Source organism: Chionomys nivalis, chromosome X (genome assembly GCF_950005125.1).
Source record: "Chionomys nivalis chromosome X, mChiNiv1.1, whole genome shotgun sequence".
Classification (NCBI taxonomy): Eukaryota; Metazoa; Chordata; class Mammalia; order Rodentia; family Cricetidae; genus Chionomys; species Chionomys nivalis.
In genome coordinates this window covers 20,766,306-20,790,407 of record NC_080112.1, presented here as the reverse complement: position 1 = coordinate 20,790,407, position 24,102 = coordinate 20,766,306, and the positions used below count along the sequence as shown (strand labels likewise).

General features: G+C 42.7%; 2 protein-coding genes across 6 annotated transcripts in view; both read left to right on the top strand.

Moving 5' to 3' along the window:
- Fam120c (family with sequence similarity 120 member C) overlaps positions 1–7,912 on the top strand; it is a 172,704-nt gene extending 164,792 nt beyond the window's left edge. Inside the window, exon 17 of the mRNA XM_057759232.1 lies at positions 7,797–7,912. Within this exon, the coding sequence (XP_057615215.1) occupies positions 7,797–7,808 (12 nt within the window). The 3' untranslated portion in view covers positions 7,809–7,912. The remainder of the gene's footprint in view (positions 1–7,796) is intronic.
- Positions 7,913–8,684: 772 nt separating this feature from the next.
- Positions 8,685–24,102, top strand: part of Phf8 (PHD finger protein 8) — a 102,165-nt gene continuing 86,747 nt past the window's right edge. For 4 of the 5 annotated variants that reach the window (XM_057759048.1, XM_057759049.1, XM_057759046.1 and 1 more), the window contains exons 1-2: positions 8,685–8,970; positions 9,879–10,069. In XM_057759048.1, coding sequence (XP_057615031.1) covers positions 9,972–10,069 — 98 coding nt within the window. In that variant the 5' untranslated portion in view covers positions 8,685–8,970; positions 9,879–9,971. Of the gene's footprint in view, positions 8,971–9,038; positions 9,129–9,878; positions 10,070–24,102 lie in introns of those variants that run through there. The other variant, XM_057759047.1, reaches the window with a different exon arrangement.

Sequence of the window (24,102 nt, the reverse complement as noted above, 5' to 3'; positions counted from 1 at the left end):
AACCATCCAGCTGGGGTGGGAACCTCTAATTTTCTGGGGGTATGTACAAATTGAAAATGAAGTGCTCCTCATTCAAAGGCAGGGAAATCGAAGGTAAGTACATTCAAGAATCTTAAATAAGAAGGTTTTTTAAAGAATATTATATTACTTACACAACATATTAGGGGTAATAACGATATACAACAATGCATAAACCTACCAATTCTAAAACATTTTCATAATTTTATATAATAAAATGTTATTAATGTGACTTCTTAGTCACAAGGTATTTTTGGCTTGATTTTCTACAGATTCAATCATTTTATCTCCAACATTTATTTTTTTGCTTTTTGATTATTTCCTTGCAGTGTTGGGGATTGAATACAGGGCTTTGTGTGTGGTAAATAAATGCTCTACAGTGAACTACACCCTCAGTCCACAACTTCAATATAATTGAAAACATGAGTTATAAGACCACAATAATATTTTATGATGTGGCCGGGCGTTGGTGGCGCACGCCTTTAATCCCAGCACTCGGGAGGCAGAGGCAGGCGAATCTCTGTGAGTTCAAGTCCAGCCTGGTCTACAAGAGCTAGTTCCAGGACAGGCTCCAAAACCACAGAGAAACCCTGTCTCGAAAAACCAAAAATAAAAAAAACTTTTATGATGTGTCAGTGATATTACTATTCCTAGCACTATTTTATTTTTGTTGGATTTTCGAGACAGGGTTCCTCTGTAGCTTTTTGGTTCCTGTCCTGGAACTAGCTCTTCTACACCAGGCTGGCCTTGAACTCACAGAGATCCGCCTGCCTCTGCCTCCTGAGTGCTGGGATTAAAGGTATGTGCCACCACAGCCTGGCTCCTAGCACTATTTTTTTTTGTTGTTGTTTTTTTTTTTTTTTTTTTTTTGGTTTTTCGAGACAAGGTTTCTCTGTGGTTTTGGAGCCTGTCCTGGAACTAGCTCTTGTAGACCAGGCTGGTCTCGAACTCACAGAGATCCGCCTGCCTCTGCCTCCCGAGTGCTGGGATTAAAGGTGTGCGCCACCACCACCTGGCCTCTCCTAAGAGCACCATTTGTTCACCTGAATAAGACCTGCACCAAAGATCAAGCCAAGAAAAACCTATCAACATTCCAGTAGGTAGCCTTAAAAAGACTCAGTGGGTTACAGAAAAAAAGAAAGGAAGGGAAAGGGGAAGGGAACATGTTTATTGTTCCCATGAAAGTGGGAAAGGGAGGGGAGTTGGGATTGGATATGATCAAGATACATTGCAGACTGTGTTCTATTGCTGTGAAGACACACCATGACAACAGCAACTCTTATAAAGGAAAACACTTAATTGGGGCTTGCTTACAGTTTCAGAGGTTACAGTTTCAGAGATTTAGGCCATTGTCATCATAGCAGGGAGCAAGGCGGCATGCTGGAGAAGTAGCTGAGAGTTCTATATCTGGATCACCAGGCATCAGGAAGAGAAAAACACTGGGCCTGGCTTCTGAAACTTCAAACCCCACCCCCAGTGACACACTTCCTCCAGCAAAAGCCATACCTACCCTAACAAGGCCACACTTCCTAATCCTTCTCCAATAGTGCCACTCCCTAATAACTAAGCATTCAAATATATGAGCCTATAGGGGTCATTTTTATTCAAAAAACCACACATACATATATAAAATTACCAAAGAGTCAATAAAAAATATTCTTAGAAAAAAGTAGTTTAGCCAGGTGGTGGTGACGCATGCCTTTAAACCCAGCACTCAGGAGGCAGAGGCAGGCAGATCTCTATGAATTCTGGTCTACAGAGTGAGTTCCAGGACAGTCAGGACTGTTATATAGATAAAGCTTGCCTTGAAAAACCAAAAAAAAGAGAGTAGTTTATAGGCTAGGGGTGTTATTTAGTGACAGTGTTTGATCAGTATGTACAAGGTTCTGACTTGCATCATTATGACAACATTTCGTATGCTCCTCCGGTTTCCCCACACTTCTCCCTTACTCTGTAGATACTGGAATGAAACCTTGCACATGCTTGGCAAGTCTCTACAACTGAGCTACATTTGCCAATCCAGTCCATTGGGATACATTTCTTCTTCTTCTTCTTCTTCTTCTTCTTCTTCTTCTTCTTCTTCTTCTTCTTCTTCTTCTTCTTCTTCTTCTTCCTCTTCCTCTTCCTCTTCCTCTTCCTCTTCCTCTTCCTCTTCCTCTTCCTCTTCCTCTTCCTCTTCTTCTTCTTCTTCTTCTTCTTCTTCTTCTTCTCTATGTTTTTAAATATAGACAGGGCTTCACTATATGCCCTTGGATGGCCTGAAATTTGTAGCTGCCACCTTCTTCTGCCTCCCAAAAGCTGGGATTACAGGTCTGCACCACCACTCCTGGCCTAAATAAACCTGTTTTTTTTCAGCACCGGAAATAGAATCCAGAGCCTACTGTATGCTGGCCAAGTGCTTTACCATTGAGCTACATCCCCAGTCTATTGGGATAATTTTCTGGTAAATTATTTCAAAATGCAAAACTTCAGTATATCTACAGCTGATGATTCTTAGACATCTTTCCCCAAAAGACTGAATTTTTCATACAAATCAGTTTCCATTGGATTCAGTCTGAGTTCGGTTTTAAATATAAATCCATACAATGTCATTTTTAACATTTCCCCTGTAAAATACAGAGGTCATATAATGAATTAGAAAGTGGCTTTATTGTTTTTATATAACTTAAAAGTTCAGCCTATGAATTCTTGGCTGCCTGGCTTGGCAACTGGGCCATCAGCCTGATGAGGTTTTTTCCAAGAATGTGCAGAGAACTGCTGATTACTTTCTTTCAAAACATCCATACCAAAGATGCCGTTAAATCCACACCAGTGCTTGGGCGTTGGTAGTGAATTCCTTTAATCCCAGCACTCAGGAGGCAGAGGCAGATGGATCTCTGTGAGTTCAAGGCAAGCCTGGTAAACATAGTGAGTTCCAAGACAGCCAGGACTGTTACACAGAGAACCACTGTATCAAAAACGAAACAACAAAACACAAAGAAACAAAAAAATTCACACTAGTAGTATAACTGAGTAGATAATAACCTGGACTCTGGAGGTCTATTGGTTGATTTTTCTCATTGCTGTGACAAAATACTTGAAAACAGCTACTTTAGGAAGGGTGGGTTGCTTTTGGCTCACAGTTTGAGGGTATGCTCTATAATTGCAGGGAAGTCATGACAAAAGTGGCTGATCACATTTTATCCACTGTCAGAAAGCAGAACTGGAAGCTGATGCTCAGCTTGTAATTTCCTCCTTTTTGCTTATCCTAGAACCCCAGCCCGTGGAATGGTGCTACCCACAATTCAGAATGATGGCCACAACTTAAGTAATACAATCTAGAAATTCCCTCACAGACATGGCTAGAGGTTCATTCCTAAAGATACTAGTTCTTGTCAAGTTGACAGCCAATATTAACCATTACGACCTACATCATCAGGAACCCAGCTTTGTTGGACGCATACTGGTTATTGACCTTGAGCAGGTGAATTAGAAAGTGTTTTAGTCAGTTTCTGCATCCATAAATACTACTGGTACCTACCTCAAGGGGTTGCTATGAGGACTGGATTAATATTTGAAGAGTTTATATGATTACTTATTTATTTACTTCCTTATTAAGGACTGGGGATTGATCACAGGTCCTTTCACATGCTGGGCAAACAACGTACCAGAGCTATATCCTCAGACCTTTAAAAATTTTATTTTGAAGCCTGGTAAGTTTGAGGCATCCTGGTCTACATAGGGAGCTCCAGGACAGCCAGGACTACATAGAGAAAACATGTCTCAAAAAATAGTTTTGAGGGGCTGGAGAAATGGCTCAGCAGTTAAGAGCACTGGTCGCTCTTCCAGAGGACCCGGGTTCAACTATCAGCACCTATATGGCAGCTCACAACTGTCGGCAACTCCAGTTCCAGGGGATCTGACACCCTCACACAGACATGCATGCAGGCAAAATACAGATGCATATAAAACAAAAAAGTTTAAAAGCAGCTTTGAGACAAGGCCTCACTAAGTTGTCCCAGCTGGTCTTAAACTCACTTACGTGGACCTTAAACATGTAACCCTCCTTCATCAGCCTCCTGAGAAGCTGGGGTCACAAGACAGTACCACCCGCTGGCCTATATGCAAGCCTATGTTCAGAGCAGTGCTAATCACATAACACTCCTCAGATAATGTCATTATTTGCTCTTTTGTATACCGTGCTTTTAAGCTTTTAAACCAGTCTGTCTTATTTCATCCTTTTCTTTTCCCCCCATTCTGTTCCCATCTCTTTTCAAGCATTGTAGTTCACTTTAGCTCTCATCAGTTTTTTTTCTCAACAGTTAGATGTACATTTATGAAGAGAAATGAGGTGGAAAGATCCCTCTGAAGATTCTTGCTAGCAGGCTATTAGTCAATGCATGAATCATCCAGGTTAGTGGTGGCTATCTGATTGAATGCATTCAATTATCTGTGTAGTTAAAGGCTTAGAAGTGTAGAGTAGACAAGTATGTGTGCAAGGAAGGCTTTCAGAGCAACCTTGGGCTATGAGAGCCAATTCAGATCACATACTATTTTTTGAGAGAGACAAGACCACACTTCCGGGGCAGCAGTAGGCTGACTTCCATCTTTGACAGTAACAGGAGCCCTTTGTCAGCAACTCAGACTTGCCTTGGGTTCAATTTCTTACAATTAGGCCTTTCACCACACCCTTTAGCTTCCCCTTCCCACTTCTCAGGAAGAATGCAGAGGAATTTTCTGGGGAGAGGAATTGCATATGTAATTTAACTATGGCTCTTTGCTATCACACAGGTCGCTCACACCTCTAGGTAGCCATAGCCATATTTCCCCTTTATCTTGTTAGTGTTGCCTCACCTTCTTCATTATATTGTGTGTTTCTCAAGAGTGCACATATGGTATTCATGTCTACAGAGTCTACCCTAACCCTGACCTGTCTCACACCACGTCCTCCCACTACCATTTTAGGGCCTTTACACATTGATTTTGTCTTGCTCTTAGTTGCTCTTATTATTCAGGTCTAAACTTGCAAGTCACATTCTCAGAGAGGCCTTCCTTGACTATATTATCTAAAGTAGCTTTCTCTCTGGATCTTTCTCTACTTTGTAACTTGTTCTGTCTTCCTGATAGCATTCACTACAATTAGGAACTGTCTTATTTGATTCCAGTATCTGTCTCCCTTACTGGAATGTGAGTCACGAGATGACATGGATCTTGTCTGTTTTATTCATTTCAGAATTCCTGGTGTCTAGAATAGCAGGTGTACAATAAACATGAGTGAACTTTTATTTTATTATTCATGAACATCTTCAGCATCCAGTAGAGTACCTGGTGCTGGTTAACAAAGAACTGTTGGCTTTATCCTTCAACAATAGTTGATGGAAAGTAGGAGCATGAGTTAGAGGCTAACCTGGGCTATGTAGTGAGTTTGAGGCCATCATGGTTATACAATGAAACAATGAAACCCTGTCTCAAAAAAATAAAACAAAGCCAATCAAAAGAAGAATGGAAGAAGGGTTGAAAAGAAGAAAATAATGATTGGGTGGGTTATTGTTCCACACATACACCTTAACATGCTCCAACTGAAACTACATTTTATTCTTCCCCACAAAACCTGTTTTTCTGTATACCCTGGCTCAGGCAGTGGTACCATCATACACTCTTTGACACTCAACTCAAAAATGAACTCATATCTCTTTTCCTTATTCACCTAAAGCTTTTGTTTAGTACTAAAGGTCTGCCTTTTCAGCCTCCCAAATATCCAGATTACCAGACAATCTTCTGGCCCCACTCATTACCTTAATCTCCATTTCTTTTTATTTCAGTCTACTGAAACATAATCCCCCTTCCTGATTCTTTGAAAAGTTAAAGAACTTAAGGTGCAAGTATTGTCACCTTGCTATACTGCGGCATGCTAGTATGTTTTATAAAGTCTGCAATTTTCTGAAACTGTTTCCACAGAGAGCCTCGTCATAGTTTTTCTTATATTATGGGGCATTGGAGCTCTCTTTGAAATTCCAGCACTTGGGAGGCAGAGGCAGGTGGATTTCTGTGAGTTTCAGGACAGCCAGAGCTACATAGTGAGACCTTGTCTCAGAAAAAAAAACACAAACAAAAAAGAAAATTTGAGGTTCACCTAATAAGTCTTGGGGGTTAAATTTAGTTCGTGTTTTACAGGACATTTATGCGTGGCTTGTATCATTTCTGGTCATAGTTATTACTCAGATGCTGGATTTATTCCTAAAAATAGTCTAACTGCACATCTTTGAAGCTAACTTTAGTACTTACTGGTCTATATTCTATTCTAAGGAAGTTCTCCAGTCCCTTCATCTCATTGTATATATAAGCTCAGGGCCCAATAAAATTGCACACTCCTCTGGCTAAGGCAAATATGACTCAGTTACCAGAGAGAAGGCTCAATGGTTAAGAGTGTTTATTGCTCTTGCAGAGAATTCAGGTTCAATTCCCAGGACCCATAACGGTTCATGTCCTCCTCTAACTCCAGGTCCAGGGCCCTCTTCTGACCTTCACACAGTCCTGCCCACACATGGTTCACACACATTCACTCAGGTACTTCACACATACACTTTTTAAAACCTTCAGTAGCTTCTTATTCCTTAAAGGATAAAATCTAAACTTTTCATTTTTGTATTATAAAATCTCATAATCTAATTCCTTACAGTATGTCTTTCCAGGCGCCTCTATGCATTTGTGTACCTTATTTTTGTGTACAATGTTATTAAAGTTTTTTTTTTAAACCTGTGATCTCAGGCTGGGCTGGAACTTACACAGCTAAGGATGATTTTGAACATCTGATCCTCCTGAGTACAAGGGCTACCATGTACGCAGTGCTGGGAATTGAACATTGGGGTTTGTGCATGCTAAGCAAGTATTACTATCAACTGAGCATATCCCATGCCTTAGGAAATCTTTTTTCTTTTTTTTCTTTCTTTTTTTTTTTTTTTTTTGGTTTTTTGAGACAGGGTTTCTCTGTAGCTTTGGTGCCTGTCCTGGAACTAGCTCTGTTGACCAGGCTGGCCTCGAACTCACAGAGATCCGCCTGCCTCTGCCTCCCGAGTACTGGGCTTAGGAAATCTTTATACATCCTCTTGGTCTCCCTGAAGTATAGCTTCTAACAACAAGCAGCCTTTGAGGCTCTTAGCTTATTTTCTTCTCTTTCCTCCCTTCTGCTTTGCTTTCATCTTAAACTCATGCCCCATCCTCTCAGATGGTTTTAAAGAGTTCTCCACCAGCTGGTAATCACAAACTCAAGAAGCTGAGGCTGAGGGGGAGGGGAAAAATGGGGGAACCAGGAGAGAGGGAAATTAATATTCACTTAATGAGCATCTTTTCGTCCTTATGTTTCTGTTTGCCAGTGAGAAAAATTGTTGTGTACACATTCTCTTTTTCACACCCCTTTGCCTCTTTTGGTAAGAAAACAATTTTTAAACACACTTTCTTTTATAAACTAATGGGATCCTGTAGGAAAGTCATACAGTAAAAGAACTAGAGCTATTTCATTAATGTCTGAGGGGAAAAAAAAGAAAACAGCGCCATCTTGAAGCATACTACATTCAGTCAAAAAACCCTGGTACGGATGTATGGAAATCCTTGAACTGTATTTGCTGACGGAATTGAACCTGCAGGGCCGGTGAAGAGAGCTTGGGGACAGAAAGGAAAACTGACAGCTCAGTGTGGGAGAAATCAGAAGGGGCTGTCCTCAACTTCCAGACTCAGGAATCACTTGCCTACTCTAACCCTGTTTCTTGGTTTGGTGGTAATCACAAGTTTTCCTTTCACAGAGTGAAGATTGAACCACAGCAGCCGTGGGCAGAAGACCTAGTGCGCTCTGAGGAGAGGAGCGGAGCTGCAGGGAGGCTGAAGCCCGCCCCCGCAGCCCACCCCATCACTTCTGCAGTTGGGAGTCAGAGTTCGCCTCCCCTAAGAGGAGGAGACTAGGGAGGAGCAGCGCGTGTTTGGAGGGAGGGAGGGAAGGAGAAGGACTGGGCCGCTTTCCTAACGCCCAGTTTGCCCACAGGAAGGGGAGACTTGGCTTCCAGGCCCCACTCAAAATGGAGCCAAACTACTGCCTCGCCTAAGATGGCGGCCTCTCCGCCTCACAGCTCAAGGTCTCGAGCGCCGGTGGGGCCGGGAGAAGCGCGTCCTCGGCTCTATTGGGCACCGCCCCGCTTTCCTCAAGGTGGCGCCCCGCCCCGTGACGTCACACGGGAGCCGGCGGCCTGACGTCCGGGGCTCCACCTTCACCTCGCATGCCCGGGCCTCCTAAGATGGCGGCGAGCCTGTTTCCTCCCGGACCGCCGCCACTCTCAATATGGTAGCTGTTTACCATGTTTCTCCTCCCCTCTCCGCCTCAACTTCCTCGTTATTTTGAATAAACTTTATTGATGCCCTTGAATTTCCTGCCCCTGGTCCCGGGCTCTCCTGGCGACTCCTCCAGCGGTCTCTCCAGACCCGGCGGCCAGTTCCTCGGCTCGAGCCTGCCTTCTGACGAGCGAGCCAGCGACAAAGCCGCTCGCCGGTCGGTCGGCCGGACCCCGCCCCCCTCTGGTCAGGCCTCGCCCTCTGGAAGGCTCTGAGCGGCCAGCCCGCGCGAGGTCTATGGTGACCGCTGCCCTCGAGCCCCGGCCGACGACAAGCACTGCGTGACGCGGCATGTGGTTTCTAGGAGAAGGCAAGTAAGGTTCCCAGCTTCACAGTGGCGCTCCCAGAATTCCCCGCGCGCCGCCGCGGGGGCCGGAACTGCCCGGCTAGCCTCCGCTCCTCAGCAGAGCCGTGTTGCCCCGGAGCGAGGACAGCCGCCGGCCAGGCTCGGGGGCTGAGCCCTGCATCTCGAGGACTCCCAGCGCCTTCGTCATGGAGACGCTCCCGTAGGGCTTGCGGCCGAGGGCGTTCCGCTTGCGCTGGGGGCGGGAAGAGCTTTCCTGTCAGTCGGGGAGGCGCAGAGAGAAGATCCTCGTAAGTTTAAGGGGCTTGAGCGCCGAGACTGTCGCGTCGGGTGAAGGCTCTAACAGTCGAGGGCTGCGGCAGAGCGCTTGGCCGACTGAGGGGACCGCCAGCCAGTGCCTGCCATTTGGGAGCGCTGGCAAGACAAGTCTTCGCTCAGTTTACCGGGTGTAAGGAAATTCTGGGCAGTTTCCCGGGGCTCCGGGAGGGGGGGGGGATCCTGTTCGGTGTCGGGGCTGAGGCGCGATTCCTGTCAGCTTTGGGGTTGCGACCTGGTCCGCTTCGGGGCGGCCGGCCGGGAGGGGAGGGAGAAGGACGGACGGCAGCGTTGCCACTCCGAAGGCAGCCCCGTACCGAGATTGGAGTCGCTGCCCGGCGCTGCGGCTCCTCTTCCCGGGGGCTCCGGGGCGGTTTGGGGGTAAGCCGCGCAGACTTTGAGCGTCCGCGCATCTCGGGGCTTCCTATTTGGGGGCGAGGGAGTCTCTCCCTCAGCCTCCCTCTGCCCAGCCTCATCTTTTCTGCCGTGCTGGGCGTCCTGATAAAGGGAAGCCAGAAGAAGCTTCCCGAAAGCTTTCCGATATTTCCATGAAACCCGGAAAGAAGTTGTCACCGACTTGAGGGCCGGAGGAGGTAGAGGGCTGAGGGAGGCGTTTGGACGGCTGGGCAGAGGCGAGCGCAGGCAGAGCGTTCTCTGTTCCCGCTGAGGGGAAGAACTCCCGGGAGGTGGGTGGACTTTCTCCGCTCAGCTCCCTGGCACTCAGCAGCTGGGCTGCGTCCCGGCCGGCTCGCCGACTCCCTAGCTCCGCGCGGAGGTTGGTACCCAGGGGGTGGGGTGGGGGCGGGGACGCGGGACGGTTCGGAAACCCGGGGGGCCGGCTTCACTTTGTAACAAGTGGTGTTTGTGTCCAACCGCCTTCTAGGCTAGGCGCTCGGCAAAGCGCTCCCTGCTGCCTTCTGACCCTCGTAAAGGCCCAAAGCTGGCCCGCCGCAAAGCGACCCACCCCCCTGTGAAGATGGCCTCGGTGCCGGTGTATTGCCTCTGCCGGCTGCCTTATGATGTGACCCGATTCATGATCGAGTGTGACATGTGCCAGGACTGGTTTCACGGCAGGTAAGAAGGGCTGGCCAGGTGTGTCGTGTGCTCACCAGCCCTCCCCGAGACAAGAGGGCCCCCTTTTCTACCCCTGCACCGAGGCTAGCCCCTCCCTCAGTTTACTTTCAGTTCCCCACCACTAGACCTAGGTTTTTCTATCCGTCCTTGCAGACTAGGGCCTTGCGTGCTTATATGATTTTGTAGCTGCCTTCTAGCTACAAAGAGAGGATCAGTTTTGTATCTTGCCTGTTGTGTTTTCCCTCATATGCTGCCTTTGCGGGAGGCAGTACTGCATTTTTGAGATATCTGAGTCCAAGAACGTTGATTTCTTTGTAACTCACTATCAGTGGCCTTGGCCTCCTGCGTTTGCTTCTGTGAGCCTCCCTTACAAATCAATACCTCTTTCATAGCATTCAGTTAATGGAGGAAGAACTGGAATATTATTTTTGTGCTGTCTGCAGAACCATCTACCTAAATTAAATGTAAAAGATACAGGGTAAAACAACAGAATGAATGCACATGTCACCCAAGTTTCTAGTGAAGTTAGTATACGTAATAAAAATCCTAATATTATCCTATTACTGGGAGGATTTGCACACTGGAGTATAATAAAAGCAGTATATGGTATCCTTCAGCTATATATTAGATTCAAGAATTTTTAGTTGTCAGTCTTAACTTTCAGAAGAGCTGTTCCTATAATCTCAAAAGCAAAGTAAAGGTACTGGTATTACCAGAATTCTGACCTAAGCTGAGACTACCTTGATGTAGTACGTCCAAGTTCACATTTAATTGATTTTTACTGATTATTTATTATGTACCTGGTACAGAGGTCTATTTTTTGCTCTATATTATTTTTGTGTAATGGGAAAAAACTTAGGGGTGATACCTTTTCCTTCACTCTGGAAATGTGGAAATTAAGATGTCTTTCATAAGGGCCGGGGAATGTAGTACAGCATGTAAAATGCTTGTATAGCACACTGGAAGATCTGAGTTCAATCCCTACCATTGCATAAACTGAGTGTGATGGCATACACTTGTAATCTCATGACTTGGAAATGACATACTAGTACCATGCTAGCTTGGGACACATGATACCTTGTCTCAAAAAAAAAAAATCGTAGCCAGGCATGGTGGCATGAATTTATAATCCCAGCTTTCTGAAGGAAGTCCTTTCTAATTTGCAATCCTCTATAATTTACTGACTGAGGTCAGTGGGTCTCATGTTTAAGGCCTGCCTGAACTATAGAGAGCCAGTTGATGGACAGCATGGGCAACTTAGCAAGATTCTGTCTCCAAATGAAAATAATGTAAAGAGCTTGGGATATAACTTAGTGGTAACCTCTTACCTAGCATGTATAAGAGACTGGGTTTAATTCCCAGTATCACACATACCCAAAAGAAGTCAATATCCCTGGTTGTTTTTAATACTGTTGATCAGGTGTCACTCCTCAGCTTAAATTATTCTCTCAATGGTTCCCCTGCAGAGTAAAATTCACTTTTTTTTTCTGTGAGAAACAGACCTTTTATGATCTACTTAGTTAATCTGGTTTCCTGCCATACATACCCCCTTGTTTTGGGATACAGGGTCTCACTACTTAGCCTGGCTGGTCTGCAACTTGAAATGTAGTTCAGGCTGGCCTTGGTGTCACAGAGATTCACATGCCTCTACTTCCCAAGTGTGGGAATTAAAAGTGTAAGCCCCTTATGCCAGCCTTGTTCTTTATGACCCAACAAAGGTAAATTACCTCCAACCCTGAGAGACTCTCCTCTTTATACTCTTTTGTTTTTGCATGTACCATACCTTTGATGCTCTCCCCTATACAGCTCACAGAATACTTATTCCTCTGGATTCCTCTTGTACTTTGTATACATCTTTATTTTAAAAATTTCATCTTATAGTTATACATATGTCTGTGTCACTACCTGGGAATACAGGTATCTTTTTCTTATTTTTAGCATTTTTAGAATCTGGTTCAATGATAAACATGCAATAGATGCTGAGTATGTTTTTGAATAAATGAAGGAGACTTCATGAAATAGCTATTGTACTATAGCCATTAGTTTGGGTTGTATATGAGGTGTGTAAGTTCAGTATCTGGAAAAACAGTCTTTTGCCTACAGTATTGCTATCTGGGAGCAGAAAACAGGAATGAATGCTTCCTAAGTATTTATTCTGTGTCTGACTCCATAACTGACATTCCATAAATTATTTTGTCTATACCCAAGTCTGAAAGTTAAAATTTTTTTCTGCTTGTGTATGTGTTTATGTTTGTGGGTGTGTACACTTGGGTGTGTGTATGTGGAGGCCAGAGGTCAATCTCAGGCTTCATTGCTTAGGAGCCACCCACCTTGTTTTTTTAAAGATACGTTCTCCCATTGGCCTGGTATTTTATGAGTAGGCTAGGCTGGCTGACCAAAGAGCCCCAGGAATCTTCTCATTTTTGTCACCCCACCACTGGGATTACTTGTAGTCCAAGGTTTTTATATCTATTCTGGAGTGAACTGAGGTCCTAATGTTTGTCTAGTAAGCATTTTGCTCATTGCGCTTTCTCCCCAGCCTAAAAGTTAGATCTGTGAGAGAGTGTGCTGCTGTGAGTAACATACCTGACATCCTCTCCAAGTCCCTGCATGTGCACACAGGGATGCATATACACCATACTCACAGCAGCACACTCTCTCACACTAAACCTAGAATTTAGGTTGGGCTACTGACTAGTGAGCTCCAGAAATCACTTGGCAGTTTCCCCTCAGTGCTAGGATAATGCAACTTGTGGCCATGCTCAGTTTTATGTTGGTTTTGGGAATTTGAACTCAGGTCCTCTTGCTTTTCTAGCAAACATTCTTTATCCACCGAGCCATCACTCTAGTTCCTGAAAGTTAGATTCTAAAATTACATTTATTTATTTGTGTGTCTGTATATGTACACAGGCTTGCTTGTGTGCACATATGGCATGATATGCATGTGGAGGTCGGAAGACAATTTGCAGGAGTCAGTTTTCTCCTTCTACCAAGTGAGACCAGGAATGAACTCAGGTTGTCAGGCTTGGTGACAAGCACCACCTGCTGAGCCATCTCATTAGCCCCAACCCAGATTTTTATTTATTTATTTTTATTATTTTTTTGTTTTGTTTTGTTTTTCGAGACAGGGTTTCTCTGTGGCTTTGGAGCCTGTCCTGGAACTAGTTCTTGTAGACCAGGCTGGTCTCGAACTCACAGAGATCTGCCTGCCTCTGCCTCCCAAGTGCTGGGATTAAAGGTGTGAGCCACCACCACCCGGCCCAACCCAGATTTTTAAAAGTGATTTTTTTTTTAAAACTGGGCTTTGAGGCACAGGCCTGTAATTACAGCTACTTTGGAGACTGAGGAAGAAGGATTGCAAGTTCAAGGCTGGACTGTGCAAAAAAAAATTCTTATTGTACAGGTGAGACATGCCCATTATAGAAAATGCAGAAAGTAATAGATGGAAAGAAAAGATCATCTGTTAGTCTGTTAGGTACAATTCACTGTTAATTACATATTAACTCTTGTCTTTTGATTTATAATGTATGTTTTTATAGGTTAGGATTATATCATAAATATATTGTGGCCTCCCTGCCCCCACACCTAACATTATAATGTGGGTATCTGCCAGGTTGTTAAATAGTCATCTAAAATGTGTTTATGATATCTTGTCATGTGTATGTTTGGCCCCAGTTACTTGGTCATTCCCTTTATGTTTGTATACTAACATTATTTGTTTTCTTATATTAGCTACTGAAACTTAAGAAGGTTTTGTTTTGTTTTGTTTTTCAAGACAGGGTTTCTTTATGTAACAGCCCTGGCTGTCCTGTAACTCGCTTTGTAGACCAGACTGGTCTTGAACTCACAGAGATCTATCTGCCTCTTCCTCTTGAGTGTTGGGATTAAAGGCATATGCCACCACTGCCCAACTGAAACTTAATTATGGGTTTATTGGCCAGATCTGTCTTTAATCACATTTCTGAGGTGTATTCTGTTTTTGTTTGTACATTCTGACACAAGTTTCTTGAAAGCATCCAGTTTTAAAAATCTTCTCTGCTTCTTTCTATGGGCTGCCAGAGAACAAGGAACCTAGCTGAAAACCAGATCCTTAATGGGCAGCTGGCTGCTCTTGCTTACTCAGTACACCCTCACACTGCCGTGCTCATTGTACTCTAAGGTTTTACTTTAGCTCAATTGAAAATTACTAAATATTGTAGACTTTTCATGATTGCTTACAATAGTTAATCATGCAGACCCAGTGTGTGTGTCGTGTGATTATGTGTGTGCTTGTATGTGTATGAGTATTAGCATATACTTGTGAGCCCACAGAGACCAAAGGAAGACATTAAGTGTTTTGCTGTATCACTCTCTGGTTTATTTCCTTGAGACAGTTTGTCACTGAACTTTCAGTTAAATTAATGACTAGCAAGTCCCTTCTTCCCTTCTTCCTGCTTTTGCCCCTCATGGGACTTGGGTTACTACTATACCTGAGTTTTTCCTGGGTACTAGGATCTGTTTTCTAAGGTCCGCAGACTTGCAGAGCAAGCCCTCTTATCACTGAGCCATTTCTCCTGCCCCAATCTCACAGATTTTATGTTCACAAATGCCTAGAGATTATAGAAATCTGTTTACACCTTTGATAGACTTTTGAAGTTCAGTTAAGGATTATGGTACTACCTGGAGTGGAAGTGAAGAAAGACAACTATGCTATTTTGATGATAAAAATCTGGACCTGCCAGGGGGTGGTGGCCACCACATCTTTAGTTCCAGCATTTGTGAGGCAAAGGCAGGCAGATCTCTAAGTTTGAGGCAGCCTGGTCTATAGAATGAGTTCTGTCTCTAAAAGAAAAAGAAAAGCATCCTGTGGAGGTTGTGACTTTCTGAGCTGTTGTAATATGGAGTGGCGGGGCTGCGTCCCTGGCACCCAGCCGCCCGCTTGGCTTTACCCGAAATAATTACACGGAAACTGTATTCTTTTAAACACTGCCTAGCCCATTAGTTCCAGCCTCTTATTGGCTAGCTCTTACATATCGATCTAACCCATTTCTAATATTTTGTGTAGCACCACGAGCTGGCTTACCAGGAAAGATCTTAACCTGCGTCTGTCTGGAGTGAGAGAATCATGGCGACTCACTGACTCGGCTTCTTTCTCCCAGCATTCTGTTCTGTTTACTCCACCCACCTAAGGGTTGGCCTATCAAATGGGCCTAGGCAGTTTCTTTATTAATTAACCAATGAAAGCAACAGATTAATACAAGACCCACCTCCATCACTGAGCGTAGATTTGAGTTGCAGATTTTCTGACTCTAGAGACAATATTCTCAAAATCAGAAAAAAAATACCAAATAGTTTCATTCATCTATAAGGCAGTTGAGTTGTGCAAAACACTCTTGATTTGTAGAGCAGTGTCTTTTAGTGTACATCACAATTATTTGAAAGACCCATTAAGAAAGCAAGATAGATTTCAACCTCAGTTTCTGATTCAATAGGTAAATGAGGCCCACATTTGAGAAACATAAATTTAAAGCAGTATCAATTTCTTCTCCTTCCATAGAGTATGATAACATCTGATATTGGAGGATGGATGAAATAACATTATTGTTACTATACACCAATTATTGTCAAAGTGTTTCATCTCTATGAGGCCTTAGTTTTCCTTATAATGGTTATGATAGTTTAAATAGAAATTATTATATACATGTTAGTTTTTTATTAGCATATAATGGATCTTATGGCATTTTCTTTTCATCATTCATTTGTTTGTTATTTTGTTTGTTTGTTTGACTCAGGGTTTTTCTATGTAACAGCCCTGGCTGTCTCGGAACTCACTCTGTAGACCAGGCTGGCTTTGAACTCACAGAGATCTGCCTGACCCTGCCTCCTGAATGCTAGGATTAAAGGTGTGTGCCAGCACTGTGCAGGAGTTTTAATTAGCTTGGTTTTATGCAGGTTATTTTTGTAATTTTTGGTTTTTCGAGCCAGGGTTTCTCTGTATAGATTTGGAGCCTATCCTGGAACTTGCTTTGTAGACCAGGCTGACCTCAAACTCACAGAGATATACCTGCCTCTGCCTCCTGAGTGCTGGGAGTAAAGGCATACGCCACCAAGGCCTGCCAGTTTTATGCAGATTTTGTGCTGTGCTGACTATCATAATCTGTTGTGGTCTTATAAGTGCAACGACTCTATCCTGTGCAGAAGACATTATTTCACAGCAGTCTTCCTCATTCTTATTTTTGTGCATCTTCTTCCACAGTGCTCCCTGAACCTTTAGGGAAAGGGTGTGATAAGTTCCCTCTTCTTACAATTTTTCTTCCCTTTCCACTATGTTCCCTGAACCTTGGGAGTGTGCGTGATATAGATGTCTCATTTATGGCTGAGTACTCCACAGTGACTTATTCTCTGCACTTTGACCAGTTGTGAATTTCTGTATTAAACATCATTCACTACATAGAGAAACTTCTCTGATGAAGGGTCCATAGATATTTAGAAACATTTAGAAGGCAGTATAATGGAGGTAAAGTTTTAAGTGGGGAGTGGGAAATGAGGGTAGAGAGAAAACCAACACTAAAGATATTTGAAAAAGTCATATAAAAATGCTGTTTTATAAGCTTCCTGTTATATGTACATACATGCACATAGATCAGCTTAATTCAAGTTACCCTACGTGGAGGGATAATGCTCATCCTAAAAGCTATAGATTATCAAAAATCCCAGTGCCAGGTATGAAATACCCCATTTGTCAAGGTGGTCCTGGAGACCCCTTCCCTCCCAAAAAACAATACAGGGTATTGTCATTGCTCTTGGTTACTCGTTAGAACTTGCTGGTAAGATCCTATCGCTGAACATATCATATACTTTGTTTTTTTTAAAAATGTTTTCTTTATTATTTATTATCTATACAGTATTCTGCCTGCATGTACACCCGCATACCAGAAGAGGGCATCAGATCTCATTACAGATGGTTGTGAGCCACCATGTGGTTGCTGGGAATTGAACTCAGGACCTTTGGAAGAACAGTCAGTGATCTTAACCTCTGAGCCATCTCTCCAGCCCCTATATCATATACTTTGATCATAGGACATGGAAAATTCAAGCTGGTTCTGACTTGGAAGCATTCTTCTTACTAGCTAACTTTCATAGTATCAGAAAGTGTTTTTGTAGTCTTCTGGGGAAGAAAGACCATCAACAGCCTTTGCCAGCTGTGAATCTGTGAGCTACAATATTGACTGGTCTGGAAAGATATGTTCATTGGTTCAGTAGTAGCATGAATGCTATGGAGGTAACCAAAAGCTTTCTAATTGGACTTAGGGCCTATTCCACATGGGGAACTCACGTTTTGTTCTATAAACATAGCCAAGATCTATAGTTAAGGAAGTTATAGGCCCTACTACTATTTTGCTAAAGGGACGTGCCTGAATTAATCTTTTAATATTTTTTTGGTTCCATTTATTCCTTCTTTCCCTTCCCCTGCCTCCTCTCCTTCCCCCCTTTTTCCTTTCCTCTGTGTGTGAGCATTCGTGCACGTGTTTGCACATGTGGAGATCAAAGGACAACTTGATGAAATCAGTTCTCTCTACTATGTGGGACCCTGGTAGAGAGAAAACCAACACTATATTTGAAAAAGTCATATAAAAATGCTGTTTTATAAGCTTCCTGTTATATGTACATACATGCATATAGCATGTATGTTATAACATGATAACTCACGTCATCAGGCTTGTAGAACAAGCACCTTTACCCTGTTTAGCTGTTTGTCAGTCCTCTTTTTTTATCCTTCCATTTTTCAGAATTTGACTCTTATTATTGTGTGTATATATTTTGACGTATGTGTATTAGTGAGGGCATACATTTGCCATGCGCTTGTGTGGAGGTCAGAGGAAAACTTTCAGAAGACGGTTCTCTCCTTCAGTCATGTTGAGGCAGGATCTCTCTTGTTTCTGCCTTGCTCTGTACTCTGGGCTAGCTGGCCTGTGAACTTCCAGGTGATTCTTTCATCCCCACCTTATCTCCCTGTAGGAGAGACTAGTGGGATTATAGACGTGCTCCACTTTAAACCTGCTTTCTACATTGAATCTGGAGATCTAACTCAGGTTATCAGACTTACATGGCAAGCACTTTTACTCTGAACAATCTTGCTAGTCTCTTTTCATAGGTATTTATCTGATACTAATATATCCATCCTACTGGGTGGTGGTGGTGCACACCTTTAACCCAACACTCGAGAGGCAGAAGCAGGCCTGGTGTAGTAGGGAGCTGTGGGCTGTGTTCCTGCCGCCCCAGCTCATGGTCGCCTAGCTAGCCTAAGCACTGCTTGGCCCATTAGCTCTAGCCCTTACTGGCTAATTCTCATATCCCGATCAACCCATCTCTAATAATCTGTGTAGCCTCAGTCTTACCAGGAAAGATTCAGCATGTCTGACCTGGCGGCTTGCTTCATCGCTTCTGCCTCTGAGAGGAGCTGCCCTGCATCTGAGCTCACTTCCTCTTCCTCCCAGCATTCTATTCTGTTTACTCCACCCGCCTATGTTTTAACCTATGAGGGCCAAGCAGTTTCTTTATTACTTAACCAATGAAATCAACAGATTGATATGACACTCCCACATCAGCCTGGTCTACAGAGATGCACAGAGAAACCCTGTCTCGAAAAACATACATACATACATACATACATACATACATACATACATACATACATATCCACGCCTACTTTCTTTTGCTTAAGGGTGATTTTGTATATATTTTTACCCCATTTTCTTTTTGCTGTGCTCAAACTGAGGCAATTCCAGGCATTCTGTCATTGAACTACACCTAGCTGTTATCCCTTTCCTTTCAGCCTACACTTATATGAAATGGGATTTTGTTTTTAAAGAGTGTGTGTGTTGCTCACATGTTGTATGTTGTAGTGGGGCAGGGAGGCATGCATACAAAATTTAGAGTTGATTCTCCTCTACCGCTACATAAATTCTCGGGACTGAACTCAGGTCTTCTGGCTTTGAGGCAGATGCTTTTTACCTGCTGAATCATCTTGCCAGCCCTTGTTTTGGTTTTTTGAGAAAGGCTCTTACATAGCTCTTTCCTCAAACTTGGCTCTGTAGCTGAGGGTGACCTTGAACTCCTCTGATCCACCTCCCACCACCTTTTGAGGTCTGTGAATACAGGCCTGAGGTAGGAAACCAGATAGAATCTTGAGTAAAACTTGCCACTGTTCTGGCACCTCTGATCTTTGAGTCCCACTTGGTTCCAGTTTGACTACCCTGGAACTCACTATGTAGACCAGCCTGACTTGAGCTCAACAGAAATTCAACTGTCTTAGTTTCCTAAGTACTAGGATTAAAGACATGCACCACTATGCTGGGCTTGAGACCCTATTTCAAAAGTCGAAAGTGAGCTAGAGTTTTAACTAAGTGACAGAGCACTTGGCCCTAGGTTCAGTCTCCAGCCACAAAACAAACAATAGTAACAACTGAAATTCTTGTGTATTAGTTACTTTTCTATTTCTGTGAGAAAACACCATAACTGAAGCAATTTATAGAAGGAAGGGTTTATTTGGGTTTATGGTTCTGGAGGGATAAGAGTCCATCACCATCATGATAGGGAGGCATGGAAGAAATTACCACACATGGCAGCAGGAAAAGCAGCAAGGAAGCACATGGCTTTTGAAACCTCAGAGCCCACCCCCAGTGACAGACTTTAGCTAGACCACACTTCCTAAGCCTACCCAAACAGTGTAATCAGCTGTGGACACAGTATTCAGATGCCCAGGAACATGGATTCAGATTACCACCACACTATGGTAGCCTGAGAAACAGAAAAGCTTTTTTATTTTTATGAAGAAGAAACGCTTTTCTTTTGCAGTAAACATTTTCATTTATATAACTGGTACTCTGTGTAAGGGATAAAAAGTGAGACCAGAGAATCAAGGCCTTTTTAGACCATGTTTAATTCATTTTTGATTTTTCTAGACAAAAGGTTTCTTTTGTGTAACAGCTCTGGATCTCCCAGAACTTACTCTGTAGATCAGGCTGGCCTCGCGTAGAGTTCCACCTGCCTCTGCCTTCCGAAGTGCTGGGATTAAAAGTGTGTGCCACTATTGTAAGCCTGGTCAATTAATTCTTCAAGAAAAATAGGGAGGGTCTAGAGAGATGGCTCAGCAGCTAATAGCTGTTCCAGAGGATCTGAGTTCAAATCCCAGCACCCATGTCGGGCAGTTCACAACTACTTGTAACTTCAGTTTCAGGGGTTCCAATGCCCTCTTCTGGCTTCCAAGGATAACTTCCAACACATACACATATACATAAAATTTTTAAAAAGTTAAAAAAGAAAAATAGGGAGCTTTTGAAGGGTTTTAGGGATGAGATAATAAGATCACATTTGTTTTTTTTATTTAATTAATTGATTTTATATGTTTTTGTATGCCTGAGTGTATGTATGTACACAATATGTGTGCAGCAGCCCAAGGAGTTCAGAAGAGGGTGTTGGATCTCTTGGAACTGGAGTTCTGGATCCTCTGCAAAAGCAGTAAGCACTCTTAATTGCTGAGCCATCTCTCAACCCCACACTTGTTTTTTTAATTACTGTTTTAGTATGTAGATTCATTGTGTGGACACAGAGTAGAGGCTTGGAATCTAGTTGGGTGAACAGGCTAATAATTCTAGTTAGAGATCATAACAACCTGTATTAGGGCAGCAACAATAAGAATGACAGAAGAACATAACTGGTAAAGAATTAGGATATAGAATTGGGTGGTGGTGGCGCACGCCTTTAATCCCAGCACTTGGGAGGCAGAAGCAGCAGGCAGATCTCTGTGAGTTTGAGGCCAGCCTGGTCTACAGAGCCAGTTCCAGGACAGCTAGGGCTTTTACACAGAGAAACCCTGTCACAAACAAACAAACGAAAAGAATTAGGATATAGAGCTGAGCTTTTGAATTTTATACCATGTTTTGTTTTTTGTTTTTGTTTTTAAGTTTTGTACCGTGTTTAACTATTACCCATTTTTTTAAAAAAGTCATTTTGAGCTATGTGAGTGTAGAAAGATGTTTGACTTTGAACTGTCAGAGGGAGAGCAGACAAGAGGGGATGAAAGAAAAGTAGAATGAGGGGTTTTTTGTTGTTCATTAAAGTCAGTGTGCTTGTTTAAATGGAGAGAAAAAGAAACAGAGTAAGAGATTGAAGATAGTTTAGAAAGAAGGGACAATTAATTGAGGAAGTAAAAAGATATATTGCCTAGATTCAAATCCTGACTTTAGGAGAAAGGAAAGATAGTACTTCCATTGTAATAGGAGGAAAGGATGAGTAAAGAAAGTGGAGTTGGTACTAGGAAGTCAAATTAGTTCTTGTTTATTTCATTTGTTTTTTTTTTTTCCAAGAAGGAAGTAAGTCATTTGCATGGAGATAAGGGAAAGATAGTGGGATCAAGATTAGAAGTTTACTGTGGATTGTGGGATGGAAAGAGCTAAGTAGGAAATTGTAGGAGGATTATCAAGCAGCATAATTTATATATTTTAGACAGTGATTTTTTTTTTGCCTCCAAAATTGGGTGATTTTTTTTTTTTATCAGCACACCCAGTAGTCTAGTGTTAGATAGTGGGATTGAGCTAGGGATAGGTTTGTAAATATGATGCAGCATAGTAGGGCAAGTGAAGAATGCTGGAATTTAAGCTAGATAGTAAATAGGTTGAACTCAAGAATAGGTGGATTTGGCAGGGGTTTGGTGCCATAGGCCTGTAATCCCAGTGCTTGCTTACAATCCCATTATTCAGGAGCTAAGGCATAAGGATTATGAGTTCAAGATCACCCTAAACTATACAGCGTGACCTTGTCTGAAAGCAAAGCATAAAGTTAAAGGGAATGCACTGAGTGTAGTGTTGTGGCATAGGCCTTTAATCCTGGTGCCAGGAGGCAGAAACAGATCTCTGAGTTTCAGGCCATCTAGGACTACACAGTGAGACCTCATTTCAAACAACAACAACAACAGAACAAATTAAATAAAGAGTGAGTGAAAAGTAGGAGCAGGTAGGGTTTCTTTTGTGAACAAAGAACAGGTGTAGTGAGACTTGCATTGATATACTTATGGTCAAAGAAGTGGTGCATGTATTTCATATTCCCGAAGTGAAACAACTGCTGGACAAAATCTGGGGGATCGTCATGCGAGTAGCTGAAATGAGAGTGGGGGTAACTACCTGAAGATGATAAGATCAAAGAAGAATGAACCCAGGAAGTTGGGTCCCCATGCTAATATTGATACTAGGTTGAATATTGAAAAGATTTGGGGTGGAGAAACATCTGTGAGCAGGTTCTTTGAGTGAAGGGATGTGTTGGGGAGAAGGTAACTGGAAGTAAAGAAGAGCAGGAAGTGGTATGACTACCTGGTATAAAACGTAAAGAACAGTCATTATCTCACAAAAGGCCTGATGGTTAATGTTAGTTGTTAACTTGATGAAAACTAGAACCACTGGGAGTTGGACCTTAGCATGCCTGTGGGAAATTATCTTGATTATATTTTAATTGAGGTGGGAAGACCCGCACACTGTGAGTGGCACTTTTCTGGATGATGTAAACAGAAAAGGAACTGAGCAGCAGTAGATACTCATTGCTTTCTTCTTCCTGACCTGGACTCAGTTTGACCAGATGTTTCAAGTACTTGCTGCCTTGACTTTCCTACTGACATGCACCTTTTGAATTGTGAACTATGAGGTGTCCTAAAGTTGTTTTTGTTCATGACATTCTGTCATGGTAACAGGAAAAGAAACTAAAGCACAGAGTAGAGATAATCTCAATTCTCACAGGAGAGTTAAAAAAGTCATCTACTGAACTTCCCTGAGTTGTCAATGCCTGGAAGAATACAAGGCTTCCATCTGATAGAACTCTTAACACAGTGCTCCTTAGTCTCCATGATGAAGAACCAGCAAATAGTTTCCTTTATTTTCACTCTATAACAAATGGATTTTGTAGAATAAAAAGAATGACTAGAAAAATAATATGAACAAAAAGCAATACAATAAACTCCAATTTTTCATTATTAGATTCAATGACTATTACAGCATCCTGTCAGATTGCTGAGAAGTTATACCTATTTTCACTTTCTGTACTTAACATAGATCTGTAATCAACAGTTCACAGATCAGTATTGGACTATAGATTACACTTTGAGTGGTACTAGTATGAAGAAAATAGTTTCCTTGAAGAAGAACCATATTTGGTTAAACTTGGAAAGTAAAGGGCTTTTTGGATTTTGGTTTTATTTTATTGTTTTTGATTGAGCTATAAATTTTTCTCCACTCCTCTCTCTTCCTCTCCCCTCCCCTTCTACCCTCTCCTGTGGTCCTCATGCTCCCAATTTACTTAGGAGATCTTGTCTTTTTCTACTTCCCATGTAGATTAGTTCCATGTATGTCTCTCTTAGATGTATTTTGGTTTTAAATGGGTTTAATCTAACCAAAGTTGGCCTCCTGATTCCCCTGCTCCCATCTCTGAAGTTCTTATATTACTGGTATATTAGTTACGTTTTTATTACTGTGATAACACACCATGACCAAAGCAACTTATGAAAGAAAGCATTGAATTAGGGCTTATAGTTCCAGAGAATCCACATTTATGATGGCAGAGAAGGAGGCAGCAGAAATAGCTGAGACCTCACCTTAAACCTTAAGCTAGAATTAGAGAGCACACTGGGGATGGTTAGAGTCTGTTAAAACCTCAAAGTCTGCCTCCAGTGACACACCTCCTCCAACAAGGCTACACCTCATTCTTCCTAAGTAGTTCCGCAGTCTGGGGGAACAAGTATCCAAATATATGATCCTGTGGGGGGTATTATTCAAACAACCACAGAATGAATGCATGTACCACCAATCCTGGCAAGTGTTTCTTGAAAGGGAAAAACAACAAAAAGCTTTAGGGTAGTGAGGGGTAATATCTGGATTTGGCAAAAAGTAGTATCATTTATTCTGTGCCTGTCTCTGTGTTCATTGTGCTTTGACCTTTATGTACATTATCTGCTTTGTAGCATGAGGGGTTGCTCGTGGGGTTTCTGCCCAGTTCCCCACAGCTAGCAG